The sequence below is a fragment of the Mytilus galloprovincialis genome, chromosome 5 (assembly GCF_965363235.1).
Source record: "Mytilus galloprovincialis chromosome 5, xbMytGall1.hap1.1, whole genome shotgun sequence".
Lineage (NCBI taxonomy): Eukaryota > Metazoa > Mollusca > Bivalvia > Mytilida > Mytilidae > Mytilus > Mytilus galloprovincialis.
The window spans coordinates 37,463,318-37,485,133 of NC_134842.1; the positions used below are offsets into that span (position 1 = coordinate 37,463,318).

Consider the following 21,816-nt stretch of genomic DNA (forward strand, 5'->3'; position numbering starts at 1 on the left):
ATCTGAATCCAGGGAAACAGAAAAGATGGGATATCATGCGGTAAAGTGTACACTACAAGAATTCATTTGACAGTTGTACAATGTTCTAACATCTACATAAAGAGAGTACACATTATAATGATAAATGTTGCAGTAAATAAAAACAATGCAGTAGTCGTTCATAATCAATGTTACTTCTGTCTGCTGAGAAGTTATGTAAAGTTTACTGCTAATCTCTTGTAATCCATTAGGCTTTCTATTCCTTCAATTCTTCTACTGATTTTTCATTCATTTTGAAATGTATACCGGTAATTTAGTACAAAGAGACTGTCATTAATCATAAATAGTTTTCTTTAAAATCAATAGTTTACAACTTTACACAATTTGGACAGCACTGTAAAAAAAAATTTGCATTTGGCCAAATGTAAAAAAAAACTAATTAAAAAAATATTTCAATATCTAAAAGTTTGACTTTTTTTATCAAAAGTTTAAAAACGATAAAATGTTAAAATGCTTGCTAAATTATTACCAAATCTCAAATTTACTTTATTCATTATTCATTACCCTTGTTCAAGACATTTTGTATCTCTATTTAACTCAATGATATTTGATCAAACCCATTTCAGCTTATCAAAACAAGCACATTTTCTGTGAAATTTAAGTTATAATATGGAAATGACAAATGTATCAATAAGTCACATGACACAACCAAAAGGAACAGTGCCTTTATTAATGTTATTCATCTTCAATTCATTTATCATAAGCTCTCAGCTGAAATGTTACATTAATTATGAATGGCTACTACGGTTTTCTGTAAACCAATTTGTCTGGTATTAAAATGCTGACCTAAATTAAACTATCTGCCTTTAATCTAAAACTTACCTGTCTTCCAATAATTTTATTATCAACTTCTAAGACCAAATTTAAAAAAACCTTTTTACTCTACTTTTCCTAAACTGTAAGTAACACCAATATATATCAAAAATATCCCATGCCTTTGCAAACATAATTTCTTAGATATGTTATTAGTAATATAAAAATTTATTGAAATACCAAAGCAGCAAACCATAACAAAAAATATATGTATCAGCAAAAATTAATAGCAAGTTTTAAAGCAGTCATAAAATGAAGGGGAAAAACTACTAAAAAAAATGCTATAAATGTGCAATATTCTACGACTTTTAAGACATTACAAAATATTTTTATGAATGGGTATATGATCTACAAATAGAAATTTTCTTATTGCTTGAAGGAAGATCTTTTAGTCTTTTTAAATTTAGTTTGTACAGATCCTTTTTTTACTTTACTATATAGAGGAGTTCCTAAAATACTCACGCATATCGGCTATAAAAGCAACACCACAATTATTGATGCATATTTTTTTTTTTATAAGAAACCAGCAATTAAACCTTTAATCTATATTTTCTCTGAATTTATTAACTGAATCGCTTTGAAACTATATTTGATATACAAAAAGAAATGTGCCATGCTACCTACATCATTTCTACATATGATTTGTGTCTTAAAAGTTCCTTGTTTACAAATACTGCTCTAATTTTCTATTTTGAAATGCATGCACTTTTGTTTTAGGGGAATAAGTTAGAACATATATATGTATATGTAATATTTTCATTATAATGTTTACAAAATCTATATTGTTTTTAAACTGACCTTCTGTAATACCTAAAAAAAATCAATATTGAATCTAAAGATTTGAAAAAGAAATTAAAAAATTATACGAAATTGTCCATCTATCCTCATTGAAAATCTCAAACTTATACTCTATACAAAATATAAGTACTTAACAAGACTTATATATGCTAAATGTCGTTTAATTGTTTTTGATAATTTTCCATATTCATTTAACAGCTGCAAGCTAATCAAATTAATAAATACATATTTACAAAATTTATTGATCGATTGATGTTTGCTTAACGCCTGGTGCATTTCCAAAATTAAACAATTAAACAAAAATTAAAAATCCTGCAAAATGAAAGTTGACCTAATGTCAAAGAAAAAAGACAAACACAACAGTACATTTAAAAGGCAGATGTGTATAAGTTAGTAGTGAAGAGCTAATTAAAGGCAGATAACTCTACAGGACATGATTTTAGTAAAATACCGCTTTCCCCATAGAATTTGCCTTTGCTCTTTTCTTAGCCTATTTAATACTCTCTATTAAAAGATCTGTATAGTACAAAAACAATTTTATAATCATAATACTGCATTATTTGATTTAAATATGTTCCAAAGTATCTAACCAAAGGCAAACTCATATTTAAAAGTAAGGTCAGACCCACCCAATCAAAAACTAAGAATAAATATAGGAACAACTATGGAAATGTCTCAAAATTCAGTGATTAAAGAAGCAAGAAAATGTGCATAAGCCATTAAATTCTAGTGCAATGATGTCCATGCCTAAATAAGGGCATTACAATTTGAATATTTTCTGATCACAACATTAAAGCATAATATACTTTAGAAAAAAAGATAACTCTCAAAAAGATGTGTGGTTCCATCTGAAGGAGGATTCACCTGAAGTTGGAATAACACATCTTTCTAACAGAATGTATTAAGGTAATTAGAAAAAAAGACAACTCTCAATCTTAGAAAAAAAATGGGTTTCTTTTTTTTTTTTTTTTTTTTTAAATATTTTGAGACATTTCCAGCTGACAAACCAGCTGCAGACACCTAGATTTGTACCTGGCATCTGACAGTCTTTGGTATGGTACACAGATAACATCTCGGTGAGAAAGTAGGTCATCATAGACCCGATTTTGTGGAGGCTTATCACCCTCTGTCGGCAGATCAGACACAGTCACAATGTGATCACGAACTCTACATCCCTGAAATATTACCATGCTTCATGTTTATTATATTATTTCTTATGTCATTTGATAAAATTTTGTCCAAAATTATCTATCATTCATTATTAGACAGAAAAATGCACATGAACTACAAATTTAAATATTATTTTAATATCTATCATTTAAGCTGTTATTGCACCAAATATTGTAAAGTCAGAAATTATTGCTAGGTTTTTATTAGTACAATTGCATGACTATTGAAAATAATAACTCGCTTATGATATCTATTACATATATTTCTATTCAATTTTTTCTTCATTAATCTCGCATTTTTTCCATCTTTCAAAAATCACAATAATAAATGAATGTTATAATTTCTGAATATACAGTACATGTATCAATAAGTTTAAACCTTGTACTATAGATTTAATCTTTGTTTTCATCTCAAAAAGTATTTGTACCATACGAAGCAAGGGATACACTTTTTAAAAAGTTTAACTTACACTATCAATCTGCTTGAACCGTGGACCTTACCTTATTTTGTTGTGTTGGATCAAACCTTAATACCCTCTGATGACAACATGGATAAGTCCCGATACAGGAATGTAGGGATCCTTCATTATCATATCTTGCTGGTTCAGGGTGGTATTTACAATGTCCTAGATCACTGCAGGGGAACACCTCCTTACATCGTGTACAAATTAGATAATTAATGGTCCCCCATACTCTCCAGTAAACCTCTCGCCAAGTCTTTAGTTGTCCTTTCAGTTCCAGAAGGTACTCATTAACATCAAAAGATGGATCTCGTATGTGACAAAATGTTAATGTTCCTCTCCTATCAACAGTTAATCTGCAAATTTTCACAAATATGTTAATTATTTTGGCTTTAATATTGATTCACTTATAGGGGCTTTGCACCGGAACTCAACACATTTATTTAAAAAAACAGTTGTTGGCATGACACAGGTTATGTTCTTCTCATATATTTTTTGATAGTATGATACTAAACCCTTATAACGGGAGGGATTGTGCCTGATATTCATATGATGATGACATAATCTTTCAATCAGTTTAATTGAGGTCTGGAGCTGGCATGTCAGTTAACTGCTAGTAGTCTGTTGTTACTTATGTATTATTGTCATTTTGTTTATTTTCTTTCGTTACATCTTCTGACATCGGACTCGGACTTCTCTTGAACTGAATTTTAATGTGCGTATTGTTATGCGTTTACTTTTCTACATTGGCTAGAGGTATAGGGGGAGGGTTGAGATCTCACAAACATGTTTAACCCCGCCGCAATTTTGCCCCTGTCCCAAGTCATGAGCCTCTGGCCTTTGTTAGTCTTGTATGATTTTTAATTTTAGTTTCTTGTGTATAATTCAGAGTTTAGTATGACGTCCATTATCACTGAACTAGTATACATATTTTAAGGGGTAAGCTGAAGGACGCCTCCAAGTGCGGGAATTTCTAGCTACATTGAAGACCCATTGGTGGCCTTCGGCTGTTGACTGCTCTATGGTCGGGTTGTTGTCGCTTTGACACATTCCCCATTTCCTTTCTCAATTTTTAATGATTCTGTATTTTTTTCAATTCTTATTAATCAATTAGTTTCATTGATGATGGCTAAACTATATTGAGTTGATTTTTTTTCTATTAAAATACAGTCTAAGAAAAATTGAGAAATTTTAGAATTCAGGCAGTCACTGTTTTAATTTGCCTAGTATCTTCTAGATGTTCTTACCTGACTAGTAATTATTTATAATAATATTCTGCCCATTACAAGTATTGGTTTCTATCTACATTTATTTTGGCTAAATATATTTAAAATATTGTGATATTTCTTAAATGGGTTAATAAAAAACAATTAAATTCAGGATAAATATATATTAAAATCATTAAAAGTTAAATAAAATTTCCTTTAAAGTTTGGCCTGGATGGATTCAGACTGAACCCCATGGTTAATGTTTCTGTTGATAAAAGATTACCATGTCTGCAGGTTAAACTACATTATATCCTTAAGGATGTTCGTTACTCTGTTTAAAAATAACAAGCTTTTTAAAAGACTGTTATAAATTGATAGTATATAAATAAACTAAAAAAGCAGAAAAAAATGGAGGGTCTGTTTCCTTGCTTTCGAGATATAAGCCATTGAAAATTTGGCGGGAAATAATTCTCTCTAGACTTTTCATTCACTGAACATTGGCACCTTTTTTGTTTACAAGACTGAAAAGAATAACAAGGATTTCATAAGATTTTGAAATATGGCTTTTTAAACAATATGTAATAAAAATATAAAAAGAAAAGTAGGGGTTAGTGAGCAAAATTTTGTAACGTTAATACATGGATAAAACAAGAGGATTCCGAAAATCTGGCAAAAATTCAAAAAATAGAGGAGCAAACTTCCTTAAAGTATATAAATAAAATTCTCTCCAAGCTGATCAATTTACCTGCTGGGTGTACATTTCAATTTCTTCTCTAGACTACCACCCATGACTTTCTTACAAACAGAACATCTGAAAATAATAATAATTCTAAAATTAACACAATATAAATACAAATAAACTTAAACTAGAGGCTCTAAAGAGCCTGTGTCGCTCACCTTGGTCTATGTGCATATTAAACAAAGGACACAAATGGATTCATGACAAAATTGTATTTTGGTGATGGTGATGTGTTTGAAGTTCTTACTTTACTGAACGATTTTGCTTCTTACAATTATATCTATAATGAACTTTGCCCATTAGTAACAGAGAACTATATTTTGTAAAAATATACATAAATTTACCAAATTAATGAAAATTGTTAAAATCTGACTATAAAGGGCAATAACTCCTTAAGGGGTCAATTGACCATTTAGGTCATGTTGACTTATTTGTAGATCTTACTTTGCTGAACATTATTGCTGTTTACAGTTTATCGCTATCTATAATAGTATTCAAGATAACCAAAAACGGCAAAATTTCTTTAAAAATTACCAATTGGAGGGCAGCAACCCAACAACCAGTTGTCCAATTCATCTGAAAAATTCAGGGCAGATAGATATTGACTTGATTAACAATTTAACTTCTTGTCAGATTTGCTCTAGATGCTTTGGTTTCATAGTTATAAGCCAAAAACTGCATTTTACCCCTATGTTCTATTTTTAGCCGTGGCGGCCATCTTGGTTGGTTGACCAGGTCACGCCACACATTTTTTAAACTAGATACCCCAAAGATGATTGTGGCCAAGTTTGAATTAATTTGGCCCAGTAGTTTCAGAGGAGAAGATTTTTGTAAAAGATTACTTTAATTTACGAAAAATGGTTAAAAATTGACTATAAAGGGCAATAACTCCTAAACGGGTCAACTGACCATTTTGGTCATGTTGACTTATTTGTAGATCTTACTTTGCTGAACATTATTGATGTTTACAGTTTATCTCTATCTATAATAATATTCAAGATAATAACCAAAAACAGCAAAATTTCCTCAAAATTACCAATTCAGGGGCAGCAACCCAACAACCGATTGACCAATTCATCTGAAAATTTCAGGGCAGATAGATCTTGACCTGATAAACATTTTTATCCCTGTCAGATTTCCTCAAAATGCTTTGGTTTTTGAGTTATAAGCCAAAAACTGCATTTTACCCCTTTGTTCTATTTTTAGCCGTGGCGGCCATCTTGGTTGGTTGACCAGGTCATGTCACACATTTTTTAAACTAGATACCCCAAAGATGATTGTGGCCAAGTTTGGATTAATTTGGCCCAGTAGTTTCAGAGGAGAAGATTTTTGTAAAAGATTACTTTAATTAACGAAAAATGGTTAAAAATTGACTATAAAGGGCAATAACTCCTAAACGGGTCAACTGACCATTTTGGTCATGTTGACTTATTTGTAGATCTTACTTTGCTGAACATTATTGCTGTTTACAGTTTATCTCTATCTATAATAATATTCAACATAATAACAAAAAACAGCAAAATTTCCTCAAAATTACCAATTCAGGGGCAGCAACCCAACAACCGATTGACCGATTCATCTGAAAATTTCAGGGCAGATAGATCTTGACCTGATAAACATTTTTACCCCATGTCAGATTTGCTCTAAATGCTTTGGTTTTTGAGTTATAAGCCAAAAACTGCATTTTACCCCTATGTTCTATTTTTAGCCGTGGCGGCCATCTTGGTTGGTTGACCGGGTCACGCCACACATTTTTTAAACTAGATACCCCAATGATGATTGTGGCCAAGTTTGGTTTGATTTGGCCAAGTAGTTTCAGAGGAGAAGATTTTTGTAAAAGCTAACGCCGGACGACGACGGACGACGGACGACGGACGACGGACGACGGACGACGGACGCCGGACGCAAAGTGATGAGAAAAGCTCACTTGGCCCTGTGGGCCAGGTGAGCTAAAAAACAAGCATATTTTCTTAGAGTGTGATTCCAAAAGTTGCATTACCCAAACATTTCTTGTGATTCATAAAAAGTGTACCAGGATAACCAAAAATATCAGAGAATAAAACCGAATAGACTAACCACCAACAAATGGTAATGGACACATATAACATCTCGGTAACAAAGTAGGTCATCAATGACCTGCTTTTTTAAGGCTAATTGCCCTCTGTCAGCCGATCAGACACAGTCACAATATGATCATGAACTTTACATCCCTGAGAGATTTATAACAATATAACAGACCACACCAACCAACAATATTTGATTTATATGGGTAAAAGTTATTCAGGCAAACCACAACAAATTACACATGGTCAGGACAGTTTACCCATTTAAATGATGACTAGATCAAGTGGTAAAAAATAATTTGCTTATTGTTAAAGACAGTTTTCAGAACTGCTGTGTATGCTTTATGAAGTAAAGGGGAGGGTTGAGATCTCACAAAACAAATAGTGTTTTATGATTTTAAATTTTAATTCAATTATATGTTTTGGATTTAAGTGTGAGGTTGAATTTCAATGAACAAGTACACATTTTGTTTAGGGGCCAGCTGAAACCCACAATGGGTGCAGGATTTTCTCGCTGCGCTAAAGACCAGTGGTGGCCTTCTGCTGTGGTCTGCCATTTGGTTGGGTTGTTGTCTCTTTGACACAATCCCTGTTTCCATTCTCAATTTTATTTGTAAATTCATATTGTTATGTTGGTGTTTGCTTAATCCTATGTAGAACAAACTAACCTCATTAATGTAGCAGCACATTCTGGGGAATCAGGATTTGTAGAATTAGGATCAAACAATTTCTCCAACTTCTTGGCAAATAATTTACTACAAAAGAGGAAGATGATAAATTCACATAAACATTCAGTTTAAGGTATTGCACCTCCTCCAAAATATCTAAATAAATGAGATTCTTATAATATGAATGTTGCTTAAATTTTATTATTGTATGTTTGGAAATATGTTTGTCTTTATAACAACTCTATATTTGGATTCCACACCAATAACAGGATTTGATTTTATTTGCCAATAACCAGCTATTTATTTGAAACCCCCATCAGGTATTTTTAATTCAAGGTCATTCCCCTACATGAGGAAAGACCTTATTATTTTTGTAATGCTTTTTTTTCTTTTTTCTTTCTGAATATTTTTGCCCTGCTGTCAGGCAAAATGATAATTTCTTACCTTTTAAATTTATCTTTTCTGTCTTTTATGTCATCAGCTTCATTGTGTGTAAACAGATCTGCTATCCTATAATATTATAAATCTCCTTTTGTTAGATATACAATACAATTGCTAATTCAGTGTTAGAAGGGGCGGAAGTTTTCCTTAAAGGCAGTACTTATGCCTCCCAAGCCTCTTTCTAGTTGATTCTTAAAAATCACAAGTTTATTTACTGAATTTCTTTATCATAAAACAGTGTAGCCTGCCTCATCTAAGAACCTTTGATCAGAGAAGAAGAAGATAAGAAGAAGAATCATTTGTAATGTATTAAAGTGCATCCTGAATAAACAAAACAAAAATCATGTTTTAAATTACAAAATAATCACCCAGCCAAATAGGTTGACAATGTATATGCACTTTCTAATAATAATAGTCTTTTCTGAATCATGCAAATGATTTTTGAAATCTAAATTTAAGTTTGCCACTAAAATGAAAGAAAAATTAAACACATTTACAAACAGAAGATAAGCTTTAACATTATTAAAAGTGAGAATGGAAATGGGGAAAGTGTCAAAGAGACAACAACCTGACCAAAGAGCAGAAAACAGCCGAAGGCTACCAATGGGTCATATTGTTAGTTATACAACATAATTGTATACATTGTACAAGCCAATCTATCTTCAAAACCAAACTATCCCAAATACCTTTACTCACCTTCCAACAAGTTTTTCATTGATACAATTCATATTACATGGTGTTGAGACTATAGCTGACATGTTACCATGGCAATACTCTATACATTCTTGTACCTTAAAAGTTTTTTTTTAAAAAGAAGCGATTAAAGTATAATTAAATCTAAATACAGTAGATTAGGATTCATCAGTACATTTCTATACAGTGTTGTACAAGTACAGAATTTAAAAAATATTTTATTTTATTTTGTTCCTTAATTATAAATCTAATTAAAAAAAAAAATTTATTGTTTCAAGACTTATTTATGGTGGTTCACTCTGAAACTGGAACATATTTGAGGGGAAAATGTAGCCAATGGAAATATGCATTACAATAAACTTGAATGATTTTATATGATTGCATCACTATTAATGAATACATAGATGTACCAAAAAAATAGATGTAAATGAGACAGCTGTCCCCCATAGACCAAAGGATGGTAATAGATGTAATGACATAAAAAGATTACAATATTGAAAATTAAAGAGATACAGATAAGTCAGCTTTCAAACATTGGTTGCATACCAACTCTTCTATTGCCTTTTAAAAAGTTTCTTTTAACTAACTTGCTAGTTTGATAATTCAATATTTTGTTGAAATTTTAAAATGGATCGATTTCTTCTATAAGATTACATCTCTATGAACTATTGTAGTGGTGTACTTACAAGTGAATCCATTTTGAGAAAATCTGACGAAATCAAAATTGATATCACATTGCTGGCCTCTGAAAATACAAAATTAAAATTGAACATGATACAGATATAAAAAGATGTGGTATTGTAATGCCGGCATTCCCCCCTTTTTATATGTAAACCTATGTCTGTATAGTTTCTTGAAATTATTGAGAAAAAACGATAGTTTTTACTGAGATGTTTAATGTTGCAAGCAATGTAAGACTTGTAATTTGCTATTTTGTCTGTTGTTTCCATGATACGACAGATTTGTGTATGTTAGTTTGTTAAGAAGTTTTATTTCACGTACTGATTCCGTATTTTCGCGGTAGTTACCTTATTATACTCTAAACTAAAATAAAACTGTTCTTATGATCTACTAATAAATTTAAAGTCAAAACCCATCTTTATTGATGAAGATCAATCCATGTTTACAAACAATATCAACATTACGGGAATTTCCCTTGTGTGATACATGGTTGCCGATTGGTAAACAATATGTAACAAGCTCTGCCATTGGTCAGTCGAAAGTATAAATACAAAAACAACAACAGAAACGACGGAGTGTTGGGTTGACAATGAATGGGTAGTGACGAACTTAAATAGAAGCTGAAATATGTTTGAGAAATACAGACAAGCGTTAAAATTAACTTTGTTTTAAAATCAGGTTGTCGGTGCTGGTGCTAATCAGGTTGTCGGTGCTGGTGCTAAATCAGGTTGTCAGTGACGGTGCTAAGGTTGTGGGTGCTGGTGATAAATAAGGTTGTCGGTGACGATGCTAAGGTTGCCGGGAATGGTGCTAAGGTTGTGGATGCTGGTGCCAAATCAGGTTGCCGTTGACGGTGCTAAGGTTGTGGCTCACGGTGCTAAAGTTGTTGGTCTCGGTACTTAATATTTTTATTATACCAAGTTGGTGTAGTACAAGGTGGAATATATGGTAGTAAAATCTTTATATATATAGGGACATTATAGAAATAGTCTAAATAAGTGACAACCTTGTTACTTGACTGTTGAAGTATATGACTTTTGTACTAGTTGTGTGTGTCTATGTAAGACCAACCTTAACCGGGAACCTGACCAGACCAGTGACGGATCCTGCAAGACCCATTCTCTCCGGCGTGGATTAATTTTGATATTAATAAAATATAAAACTTTATTTTATTCAGATATTTTATTTCATAACTGAGAACTATATATAAATACAAGTATACGTTTTCCCTTTCTGTAACGTGTTTTGGTCCGACGGTTAATAGTGGACGTCGAACCTTATACTTAATAGATCCTTTAAATCCCTTTTTCTTTGTGACCCTGTGTTCTCTGGTGGCCGACTCTAGCACCAGGGAGGCGACGTTACAGTATGAGTGCCAATGAGACAACTCTCCATTCAAGTCACAATTTGTTATAGTAAACCATTATAGGTCAAAGTACAGTCTTCAACACAGAGCCTTGGCTAACACAGAACAGCTAGCTATGAGTATATATTATATAATATTCTACATTTTTCGCAATTACATCATAAGTTAATTTTATTTTATTCACTGAGTTTCAACTTTTGTGCTACAATCATATAAAACTAAAATACAATGTTATTTGTGTCTTTCCCTTACTGTTGTGTTCAGTTATCTATAATACTAAAATTACGAGGTCCAATTTGTCAGCCGTCATCGGGTAAAAACGACAAATCAAAGAATTCAACTCTATATATAACTAATATAGGACAATGGTGTAGATTAAAAATTACACCACTCCAGACCCTTTTGTTTTCCACATAATTAATATTGCCAATAATTAACAAGTTCCGTGTCTAATCCGATACCGATACCAATAGTATATTCACCTGTTAGCTATTACCTTATCTGTACGTTCCGCATTTGACAGGCGCACCACCAAACGGTGTATTTAGGATTTTGCTATATACACGGGTCATAATCAAAGGGCTGACACTACTAAATTCAATCATTGTCAAATTGTTCCCTATTGTAGCTTTATTCAGCAATCAGCAAGACTTTCTAAGATAACTAATATAGGACAATGCTGTTGATTAAAAAATACCCCATTCCTGAATAGCCTGGACCTTTTGTTTTCCAAATAATTAATATTTCCAATAATTGATAAGTTCCAGGTCGACGGGTTCAAACAGAAAGATTTGAAAGCAGAGAAAACTGTGTATCTTATAATGGACATGACTTTATCAGATGACAATACCAATTACTAAAATAAGGCTTAGGCATAGTTATATACTTTAATTCAGTCACGGACCTGCGATATCACGGGTGTGTACTTGTATATCAAAACTTTATGAGGAATTACTGTAAAAAATTTGCCAAATGTTCACTTTCTTCAAGAATAAGTCGGGAAAAAATGAACAGATTTTGACGAAGCACCAGTGTTCTCACCAGAGCCTTCAAGCATTGTGGTAATCTGATGTTATAATCTTAAATGTGATGCTATATGAAGTGGTTTTCTTATAGATTATGTTATGGATGTGATGCTATAATTTTTAGAAACAAGATGGTATTTCAATTTCACCTGTTTACCAGGATGCTAAATGATAATCTGGGGAGAACACTGAGCATGTTTACTGTAATCAGTTTCTAAAAATAATGACACCAATATTTGAGCTATGACGAATCATGATTAGGATATTTTAACTATCACTATAAACATTAAACCAATTTAACAATAAAAGTTGACGAAAAATGACCATTTGACACCTAACAGTAAAAGGGAATTCCTTCCCTCATATAATTGTCCCAAAATTTTCTTAAAGTATGGATAGTAATGTAGAAAAGTTCTGGTTGCCATTTTTTTTATTTAGTTATATTTTTACCTAGCCTTGGTTTCTCTGGTACGTCTTTTGAGCCTCGTTTCACATATTTCATCAACCAATCAAATATTTGTACATCACAATGAACAGAAATATCTACTTCTTCCCAACGCTGAGCATCTGTTGATAAATATTCTGCAAAATATTTCATCTCCTGGACCAAAAGATCACGGGGACAATGGAAGTCTTGCTTCACTAAAAGAGAGAAAAGATTTATAATTCATTCACTCAAATCAGATTGAAACATTTAGTACCAAAGATTTACAACTACATTTTTTGGCCATAATTGTCATTGACATATCATATATACAGCTCTCTTGTTATTGTCGAGCCTTCAACTTTAGTCGAAAAAGCAAGACATAGCGATCCTACATTCTGTCGGCGGCTCTGTGGTTAAAGTTTTTGAAATTTTAATAACTTTCTTAAACTGTCCTGGATTTTTACCATACATGGACAGAAGCTTCTTACAATCAAAAGCTAGTATCTACAGGAATATTTTTATTGATTTTTTTCCTCATTTTTGTTGAGTGTGCGATTAACAGCAAATGTAGGCGAGACACTGGGATCCGCGGATTACCCTTACCAATTATTTTTTATCATACTACTTTTGCTTTTAAAAATTTCGGATATTTTCAGTTCTTTGATATCTAGAGATTTGAAGAGATTTCCCCTTTTATAATATTGGTCTCTGCTTAAAGCCTTAAATACATAAACAAACTCTGTGCAAATCTTGTCACATAATATTTATTTTACCATCAGGTTCTATTGTTAATTAGGGTTTTGCAGAAAAATATATCATTTAATCAGAAATTTTAAAATCTAAAAATGTTTGTTTCATTTGTTCTGTTTTAAGTAATTATAACGGCCATATTGGCTGATTTACTACTTACAGCTTTTAGCTTCATCACAGACATGTATAGTCATAACAGGGCTGTAAAAAACAACAATTATTAAAAAATTATAGTCACAAAAGCTGTAGTATTGGTATTGGTTAATATTGCTTTTCATAGAAATAAAAAAAAATCCCTTATTACTACAGAATAACATTCATGTAAATTTAAAAAATCAATGTGTACATTTAGGAACATGTTTTAACAAGAATGTGTACACGGATGCCCCACTCGCACTATCATTTTCTATGTTTAGTGGACCGTGAAATTGGAATAAATTCTCTAATTTGGCATTAAAATTAGAATGATCTAATCAAAGGGAACATGTATACTAAGTTTCAAGTTGATTGGACTTCTACTTTATCAAAAACTACCTTGACCACAAACTTTAACCTGAAATTTGCACTATCATTTTCTATGTTCAGTGAACCATAAAATTGGGGTCAAAACTATAATTTGGCATTTAAATTAGAAAGATCATATCATAGGGCACATGTATACTAAGTTTCAAGTTGATTGGACTTCAACTTCATCAAAAACTACCTTGACCAAAAACTTTAACCTGAAATTTGCACTATCATTTTCTATGTTCAGTGAACCGTAAAATTGGGGTCAAAACTATAATTTGGCATTTAAATTAGAAAGATCATATCATAGGGCACATGTATACTAAGTTTCAAGTTGATTGGACTTCAACTTCATCAAAAATTACCTTGACCAAAAACTTTAACCTGAAGCGGGACAGACGGACGAACGAACGAACAGACAGACGGACGGACGGACGAACGGACGCACAGACCAGAAAACATAATGCCCCTCTACTATCGTAGGTGGGGCATAAAAATGCAAATAATCAACGTTTACTGATTCAGAAATGAAAAATTATGAATATGGTTATTAAGTTACAAATATGGCATGATAATGCACATCTAAGAACCCAAAACATATCTTTTTTTTTTTTTTTTTTTTATGCCCCACCTACGATAGTAGAGGGGCATTATGTTTTCTGGTCTGTGCGTCCGTTCGTTCGTTCGTCCGTCCGTCTGTTCGTTTGTTCGTTCGTTTGTTCGTTCGTTCGTCCGTCTGTCCCGCTTCAGGTTAAAGTTTTTGGTCAAGGTAGTTTTTGATGAAGTTGAAGTCCAATCAACTTGAAACTTAGTACACATGTTCCTTATGATATGATCTTTCTAATTTTAAAGCCAAATTAAACTTTTGACCCCAATTTCACGGTCCACTGAACATAGAAAATGAAAGTGCATGTTTCAGGTTAAAGTTTTTGGTCAAGGTAGTTTTTGATGAAGTTGAAGTCCAATCAACTTGAAACTTAGTATACATGTGCCCTATGATATGATCTTTCTAATTTAAATGCCAAATTAGAGTTTTGACCCCAATTTTACGGTTCACTGAACATAGAAAATGATAGTGCAAATTTCAGGTTAAAGTTTTTGGCTTCAGGTTAAAGTTTTTGGTCAAGGTAGTTTTTGATGAAGTTGAAGTCCAATCAACTTGAAACTTAGTATACATGTGCCCTATGATATGATCTTTCTAATTTAAATGCCAAATTAGAGTTTTGACCCCAATTTTACGGTTCACTGAACATAGAAAATGATAGTGCAAATTTCAGGTTAAAGTTTTTGGCTTCAGGTTAAAGTTTTTGGTCAAGGTAGTTTTTGATGAAGTTGAAGTCCAATCAACTTGAAACTTAGTATACATGTGCCCTATGATATGATCTTTCTAATTTAAATGCCAAATTAGAGTTTTGACCCCAATTTTACGGTTCACTGAACATAGAAAATGATAGTGCAAATTTCAGGTTAAAGTTTTTGGCTTCAGGTTAAAGTTTTTGGTCAAGGTAGTTTTTGATGAAGTTGAAGTCCAATCAACTTGAAACTTAGTATACATGTGCCCTATGATATGATCTTTCTAATTTAAATGCCAAATTAGAGTTTTGACCCCAATTTTACGGTTCACTGAACATAGAAAATGATAGTGCAAATTTCAGGTTAAAGTTTTTGGTCAAGGTAGTTTTTGATAAAGTAGAAGTCCAATCAACTTGAAACTTAGTATGCATGTTCCCTTTGATAAGATCATTCTAATTTTAATGCCAAATTAGAGAATTTATTCCAATTTCACAGTCCTTTAAACATAGAAAATGATAGTGTGAGTGGGGCATCCGTGTACTGTGGACACATTCTTGTTTTATTTGTTTTTCAGTAGTCAGGCTTTTACAATCCCTTTACATCACCACCTGACTATGGTGTTAAGGGGTTTAATATATACAACAAAAAATTGACTACATTTTTTTTCTTCTACTGTGAATATATATTATTTGAATATTAACATTATAATAAAAAGGGGAAAAGAAAACACACACACATACACACACACATTCTCGCAATTGCATTAACAAAACATATATATCAACTGGTGTATTGCAAAGAAAAATGTTATCCTTGTAAAGATCTGCTCTTTATAAATTAAGTTTCATTTTCTTTTATTTTATATGATTTGAATCAAAAGTAATTATTACTAATCAGTAAAAATGTAATCTACTGGGGCCCAGAATTTTTGAAAATAAGGTGTGGTAGTGGTACCATTTTTCTTTGCTATATAATGTTCATTTTCCTGATATTTTCTTATTTTTGCTAATAGTCCTATAATACTTGGTTTCTTTTCATACAACTTACATTTGTATATATAGTTCTTTGCAATAATAATGATCAAATTCAACAGTAAACTCTCATTTTGAAGACCAAGAAAAATATGCTTCTTAGATAATGTAAAGTTCACAAAATATCTTTTCAATTTTTGTGAAAAAGATTGCCATATAAAATGTGTTATTGGACATTCATAGAATAAATGCTCCATGGTTTCATCAGAAATCTTACAAAAAGTACAAAGCTTTGAATCTTTAAGTTTAACTTTATACAAGAAAGTATTTGTTGCAATTATTCTGTGTAAAAATTTGTATTGAAAAGTCCCTAAATAAGTGTCTTTACATGATTTTCTTAAAATAATATAATATTTTGACCAATCTGCAATTTCAATACCTAGTAATTGCTCCCATTGTAAGAACTTTTCTGTTGGCAGTTGCACATTTCTGTCAACAAGATCTTTGTATACAAACTTTGCCTTTTTGTTACACAATAATCTTTCCAAAAAATTATCAATACAGTTAAAAAGTATCAAAATTTACATGAGCAATGTTTTTTTAATATGTTCTCTCATATACTTTGGAATCTTTGCAATGAGACCATAATACTTTAAACAAGAATGTGTCCACAGTACACGGATGCCCCACTCACACTATCATTTTCTATGTTTAAAGGACTGTGAAATTGGAATAAATTCTCTAATTTGGCATTAAAATTAGAATGATCTTATCAAAGGGAACATGTATACTAAGTTTCAAGTTGATTGGACTTCTACTTTATCAAAAACTACCTTGACCAAAAACTTTAACCTGAAATTTGCACTATCATTTTCTATGTTCAGTGAACTGTAAAATTGGGGTCAAAACTCTAATTTGGCATTTAAATTAGAAAGATCATATCATAGGGCACTCCCCTTCTCTTCCACTGAATAAAGTATGGAAAATCTACTAGAGGTGCAAAATTTAAAATATCTAATGACAAAATATCTTGAACAGAGATATTGGTAGCAGGCCTTGCTAAATGAAAGCTAAAAAATACATCCTTCCAAAAAGGATTGCTAAGACTATCAGAGATTTCTCTGAGTTTCTCCTTTTGAAAATGCAATACTCTTTCTCCACCATACTGTTCAAGGCTTTTTAATAACAATGATTGCCAACTACCATATAAATTGGATGAAAACCTCTTTATCCAGCCAATCTTAAGGTATATATTAAAATAATGGATATTAATCATATTTAAACCTCCTTGTGGAATATCTCCAATTAAAGTACTTCGTCTAATTCGATCAGGTTTTCCATTCCATATGAATTGAAAGAATAAAGTATTCAATTCATTTAATTTTGACTCTGGCAAGTTGGGTAGTGCAGTCAACAGGTGAATTAATTTTGGAAGTGCCAAAGTCTTAATAACAGTAATCTTTCCCATTAGGGTTAATTTTCTATGTTGCCAACTCTTAAGAATGCCTGACACTTCCTTTATTTTTTTGGAGAAATTAATTTCTGGCATACTGTCAAGATCTAAAGAGAATTCAATTCCCAAAAGCTTAAAATTTGAAGAGCACCACTGAAGTTTTAAATCAGGACAAAGAATCAGATCTGAATACTTTTTATTCCCAACCCACACAGCTTTAGTTTTAGAAGAATTAATTTTTAACCCAGATACTTTTTGGAAAGAGTCAAAACAATTTAAAGTCTCTCTCAAAGAGGTTTCAGTTCCATCTAAAACAAGGAAAGTGTCATCAGCATATTGACTCAAAAGGGATTCGTTTTCATGAACAAAAGTTCCCTTTATTTTGGGGTTTGACCTTATTTTCATAGAAAGTAGCTCAACGCCTATAATAAAAAGGTAAGGGGAGAGGGGGTCACCTTGTCTACAGCTTCTCTCCAAATTAAAGAAGCTTGAAAGATGGCCATTATTTATAACAGAACTTGATGCTTTCAAATAAAATACTTCAAACCATTTGCATATAGATGGTCCAAAATTGAAACTCTTCAATGCTTTTTTCAAACAAGAATGTGTCCAAAGTACACGGATGCCCCACTCCCACTATCACTATATTTTCCATGTTCAATGGACCGTGAAATTGGATAAAAAATATAATTAGGCATTAAAATTAGAAAGATAATATCATAGGGAACATTTGTACTAAGTTTCAAGTTGATTGGACTTCAACTTCATCAAAAACTACCTTGACCAAAAACTTTAACCTGAAACATGCACTTTCATTTTCTATGTTCAGTGGACCGTGAAATTGGGGTCAAAAGTTTAATTTGGCTTTAAAATTAGAAAGATCATATCATAAGGAACATGTGTACTAAGTTTCAAGTTGATTGGACTTCAACTTCATCAAAAACTACCTTGACCAAAAACTTTAACCTGAAACATGCACTTTCATTTTCTATGTTCAGTGGACCGTGAAATTGGGGTCAAAAGTTTAATTTGGCTTTAAAATTAGAAAGATCATATCATAAGGAACATGTGTACTAAGTTTCAAGTTGATTGGACTTCAACTTCATCAAAAACTACCTTGACCAAAAACTTTAACCTGAAGCGGGACAGACGGACGAACGAACAGACGAATGAACGAACGAACGAACAGACGGACGGACGAACGAACGAACGGACGCACAGACCAGAAAACATAATGCCCCTCTACTATCGTAGGTGGGGCATAAAAAGACCATTCAATAGAGTCAAAAGCCTTTTCAAAATCTACTAGTAGTAAAAGACCAGTTTTGTTATGTTTTTCTAAATAGTGCATCAAATCATACAATAAACGTGTATTCTCACCCATAAATCTATCCTTTATAAAGCCTTTCTGACAGTCACTGATAATAGATGGTAAAACAGGTTTTATTCTATTAGCAATCACAGCAGAAGCAATCTTGTTGTCAGTATTCATAAGGCTAATTGGGCGCCAATTAGCTAAATAACGTCTATCTTTATCTTCTTTTGGAATACATGTAATGACACTTTGATACTGAAATTTAGAAAATTCCCCATTTTCATAGCCAAAATGTAACGATCTAAAAAGAAAAGGTCCAATATCTCGCCAAAAGACTTTGTAAAATTCTACAGTATACCCATCTGAGCCTGGACTCTTTCCATTTGACATAGATTTAAGTGATTCTGCACATTCTTTAAAAGAAATATTACCCTCACACATATCCTTCTCATCTTCTGTGAGTTTAACATTGTGCTTGAAAAAGGATTCATCATCACATTCCAGATTTTTACTTGAGTATAATGTTTTAAAAAAATTCATTTCTTCTTGTAAAACTCTAGATTGATCTGAGATATGTTTTCCTTTTTCGTCTATGAGCTCAGTTATCGTTTTTTTAATAAAATTTTTCTTTTCCAATTTACAAAAAAACTCTGAACACTTTTCCCCATTCTCTTGCCAGTTAGCATGGGATCTTAAAAAAACACCTTCAATTTTTTTCTCCCTAATATTTTCTAATTCTAACTTTTTCTGGTTTAAAGCTGCATGAATTTGACCATCAGGAGATATGTTCATACAATTTTCCAAATTTTGAATGTCATTTTCAAGTAAAAGTGTTGCAGCTTTTTCCTCTCTCGCTTTTTGACTACTGTAACCAATAGTCAAAGATCTAATTTTCATTTTTATCACCTCAAAAAATACTTGATCATTGCATGAGAGTTTAACATTTAAAGGATCATCTATGTTGCCTGATTCATAATATTCTAAAATACTCTCATTTATACATGTTTTAACTTTTTTGATATAGTCTAAATCTCGTAACAGTTGGGAGTTAAATTTCCAATATCCCTTTCCCCGCTTTGCTAAACTGGCAGAAAAGGTGAAAGTAATAGCAGAATGATCTGTCTTATACCCAGGAATAATGCTAGTATTTTTCATGAGTGAAAACAGATCCTCTGTGACTAGAAAAAAATCAAGCCGACTTTGTTTTATGGGTGAGCATTGACGCCATGTATATTTTCTATCGTTTGGATAACAAGTCCGCCAAGGATCTAATAACTCAAGACTTTCTACTATTTCTTCAATCTTTTTTCGTGAGTTTGGGTTTCTATTATAAATAATATTGTAAGTGTCTATGTTTGTATCTTGTACAACATTCCAGTCCCCACATAATAAAAAGCTAGTATTTGAAAATGTTGCCATTTTCTTATATATGTCATTAAAAAATGAAGGTTCATCAGTATTAAATCCATACAAACAAACAAAAGTAATGCGTTGACTTGACAAGGATAAATCTAAAATAATATAACGACCATCTATATCAATAATAGAATTATGCACTTCAAAATCAAGACCTATTTTAAACATAATACTGACACCTGCACTTTTGTTACTATGATGACTAAAAAAACATTTATTTCCCCATTCCTCTTCCCATTTTTTTTCAATATCTTTATTACTATGAGTTTCTTGAAAGCAAATTACTGAAGCATTTTTGCCCTTCGCCCAATCAAAAACATCTGTTCTCTTTTTTGAATTAGAAAAAAGACCCCTTACATGTCTTGCTTAGAGAATTAAAAGTAGTTTTCATTACAACAATGCCTAGAGAATTAAAAGTAGTTTTCATTACAATAATGCTTAGAGAATTAAAAGTAGTTTTCGTTACAATAATGCTATCTAAACCAAATTAACCATTAATATTAACAAAGCATACATTTTTATCTTGCAAGCAGCTAATAAAAGTTGGTACTTATTTATAACTTTCTTCTGAAAGCCGTTTTGAGCTAATCATATGGTGTGGACAACTAGCATTTTATGTAAACCTGAAGATGTATATTTTGTTTGGTTGCTGTTACATTGCATTGACACTTACTGTAGATCTGATTTATTTCTACTATATTTTGAGTTATTTGTCATTATTCAAACTTACCCTTGATCATCACTGTTTCGTCCACTTTGTTTACTTTTTGATTCATTTGTATCTTTGCTATCTTTATCTCCTATTAAATATAAAATATTGATCATGTAAAACAAAGCAAATTAAAGCACAGAAATTCTATATATATATATCATTCTAGTGTTATTATTAGTCATTATTATATACTTAGTAGAAAATACAGATAAATTGTATGTGTAATACAATCATTGGCAAGCGTGCTGTATCAGCCACCCATGATGATATCGATATCAGCATGGTTGCAAAAGCTTTATCACACCTTTAATCTGTATGACGTCACATCATTGATTGCAATCACTGTTGCAAAGTCTTTATCAAATCCCTAATCTGTATGACGTCATGTCAAACCTATAATCTGTATGACGTCATTTCAAACCTCCTTATCTGTATGACGTCATGTCACATAAAAAAAAACATCTACTTGAGGTATATGTATATAATGAAGTGTATATGATATGGCTTTTTCAATATCACACAGCGTATCAAGTTATCAACCCGAGACACCAATAAAATCCCAAGAGCTCTGCTCGAGGGATTTTATTGGTTGAGGGTTGATACGGATGCGATATTGAAAAAGCCATATGATATTCTCTATATATCTGATATGGGTTTGAAGTGACTGATTTGTGCTTAAAATAGCAGATCTGGTAGCAGAAATTCCAAAAAATAAAGTTGTAATGTAGGTTATTCACAAGGAGTCTAATTTTCACGATTTATTGTGCAAAATCTGTAAGCAATTTAAAATCACAATTTTTCTTGTCAT

General features: G+C 31.9%; 1 protein-coding gene across 2 annotated transcripts in view; it reads right to left on the minus strand.

Annotated features, from left to right (window-relative positions):
• The window catches only part of LOC143075747 (SANT and BTB domain regulator of class switch recombination-like), a 39,411-nt gene that overhangs the window by 15,275 nt on the left and 2,320 nt on the right, over positions 1-21,816 (minus strand). For both annotated transcript variants that reach the window (XM_076251310.1, XM_076251309.1), the window contains exons 4-13: positions 21,027-21,096; positions 13,502-13,542; positions 12,615-12,806; positions 9,779-9,837; positions 9,096-9,190; positions 8,403-8,468; positions 7,959-8,045; positions 5,234-5,299; positions 3,321-3,636; positions 2,683-2,825 (exon numbers count right to left, since the gene is read on the minus strand). In XM_076251310.1, the coding sequence (XP_076107425.1) occupies positions 2,683-2,825; positions 3,321-3,636; positions 5,234-5,299; positions 7,959-8,045; positions 8,403-8,468; positions 9,096-9,190; positions 9,779-9,837; positions 12,615-12,806; positions 13,502-13,542; positions 21,027-21,096 (1,135 nt within the window). The remainder of the gene's footprint in view (positions 1-2,682; positions 2,826-3,320; positions 3,637-5,233; positions 5,300-7,958; positions 8,046-8,402; positions 8,469-9,095; positions 9,191-9,778; positions 9,838-12,614; positions 12,807-13,501; positions 13,543-21,026; positions 21,097-21,816) is intronic.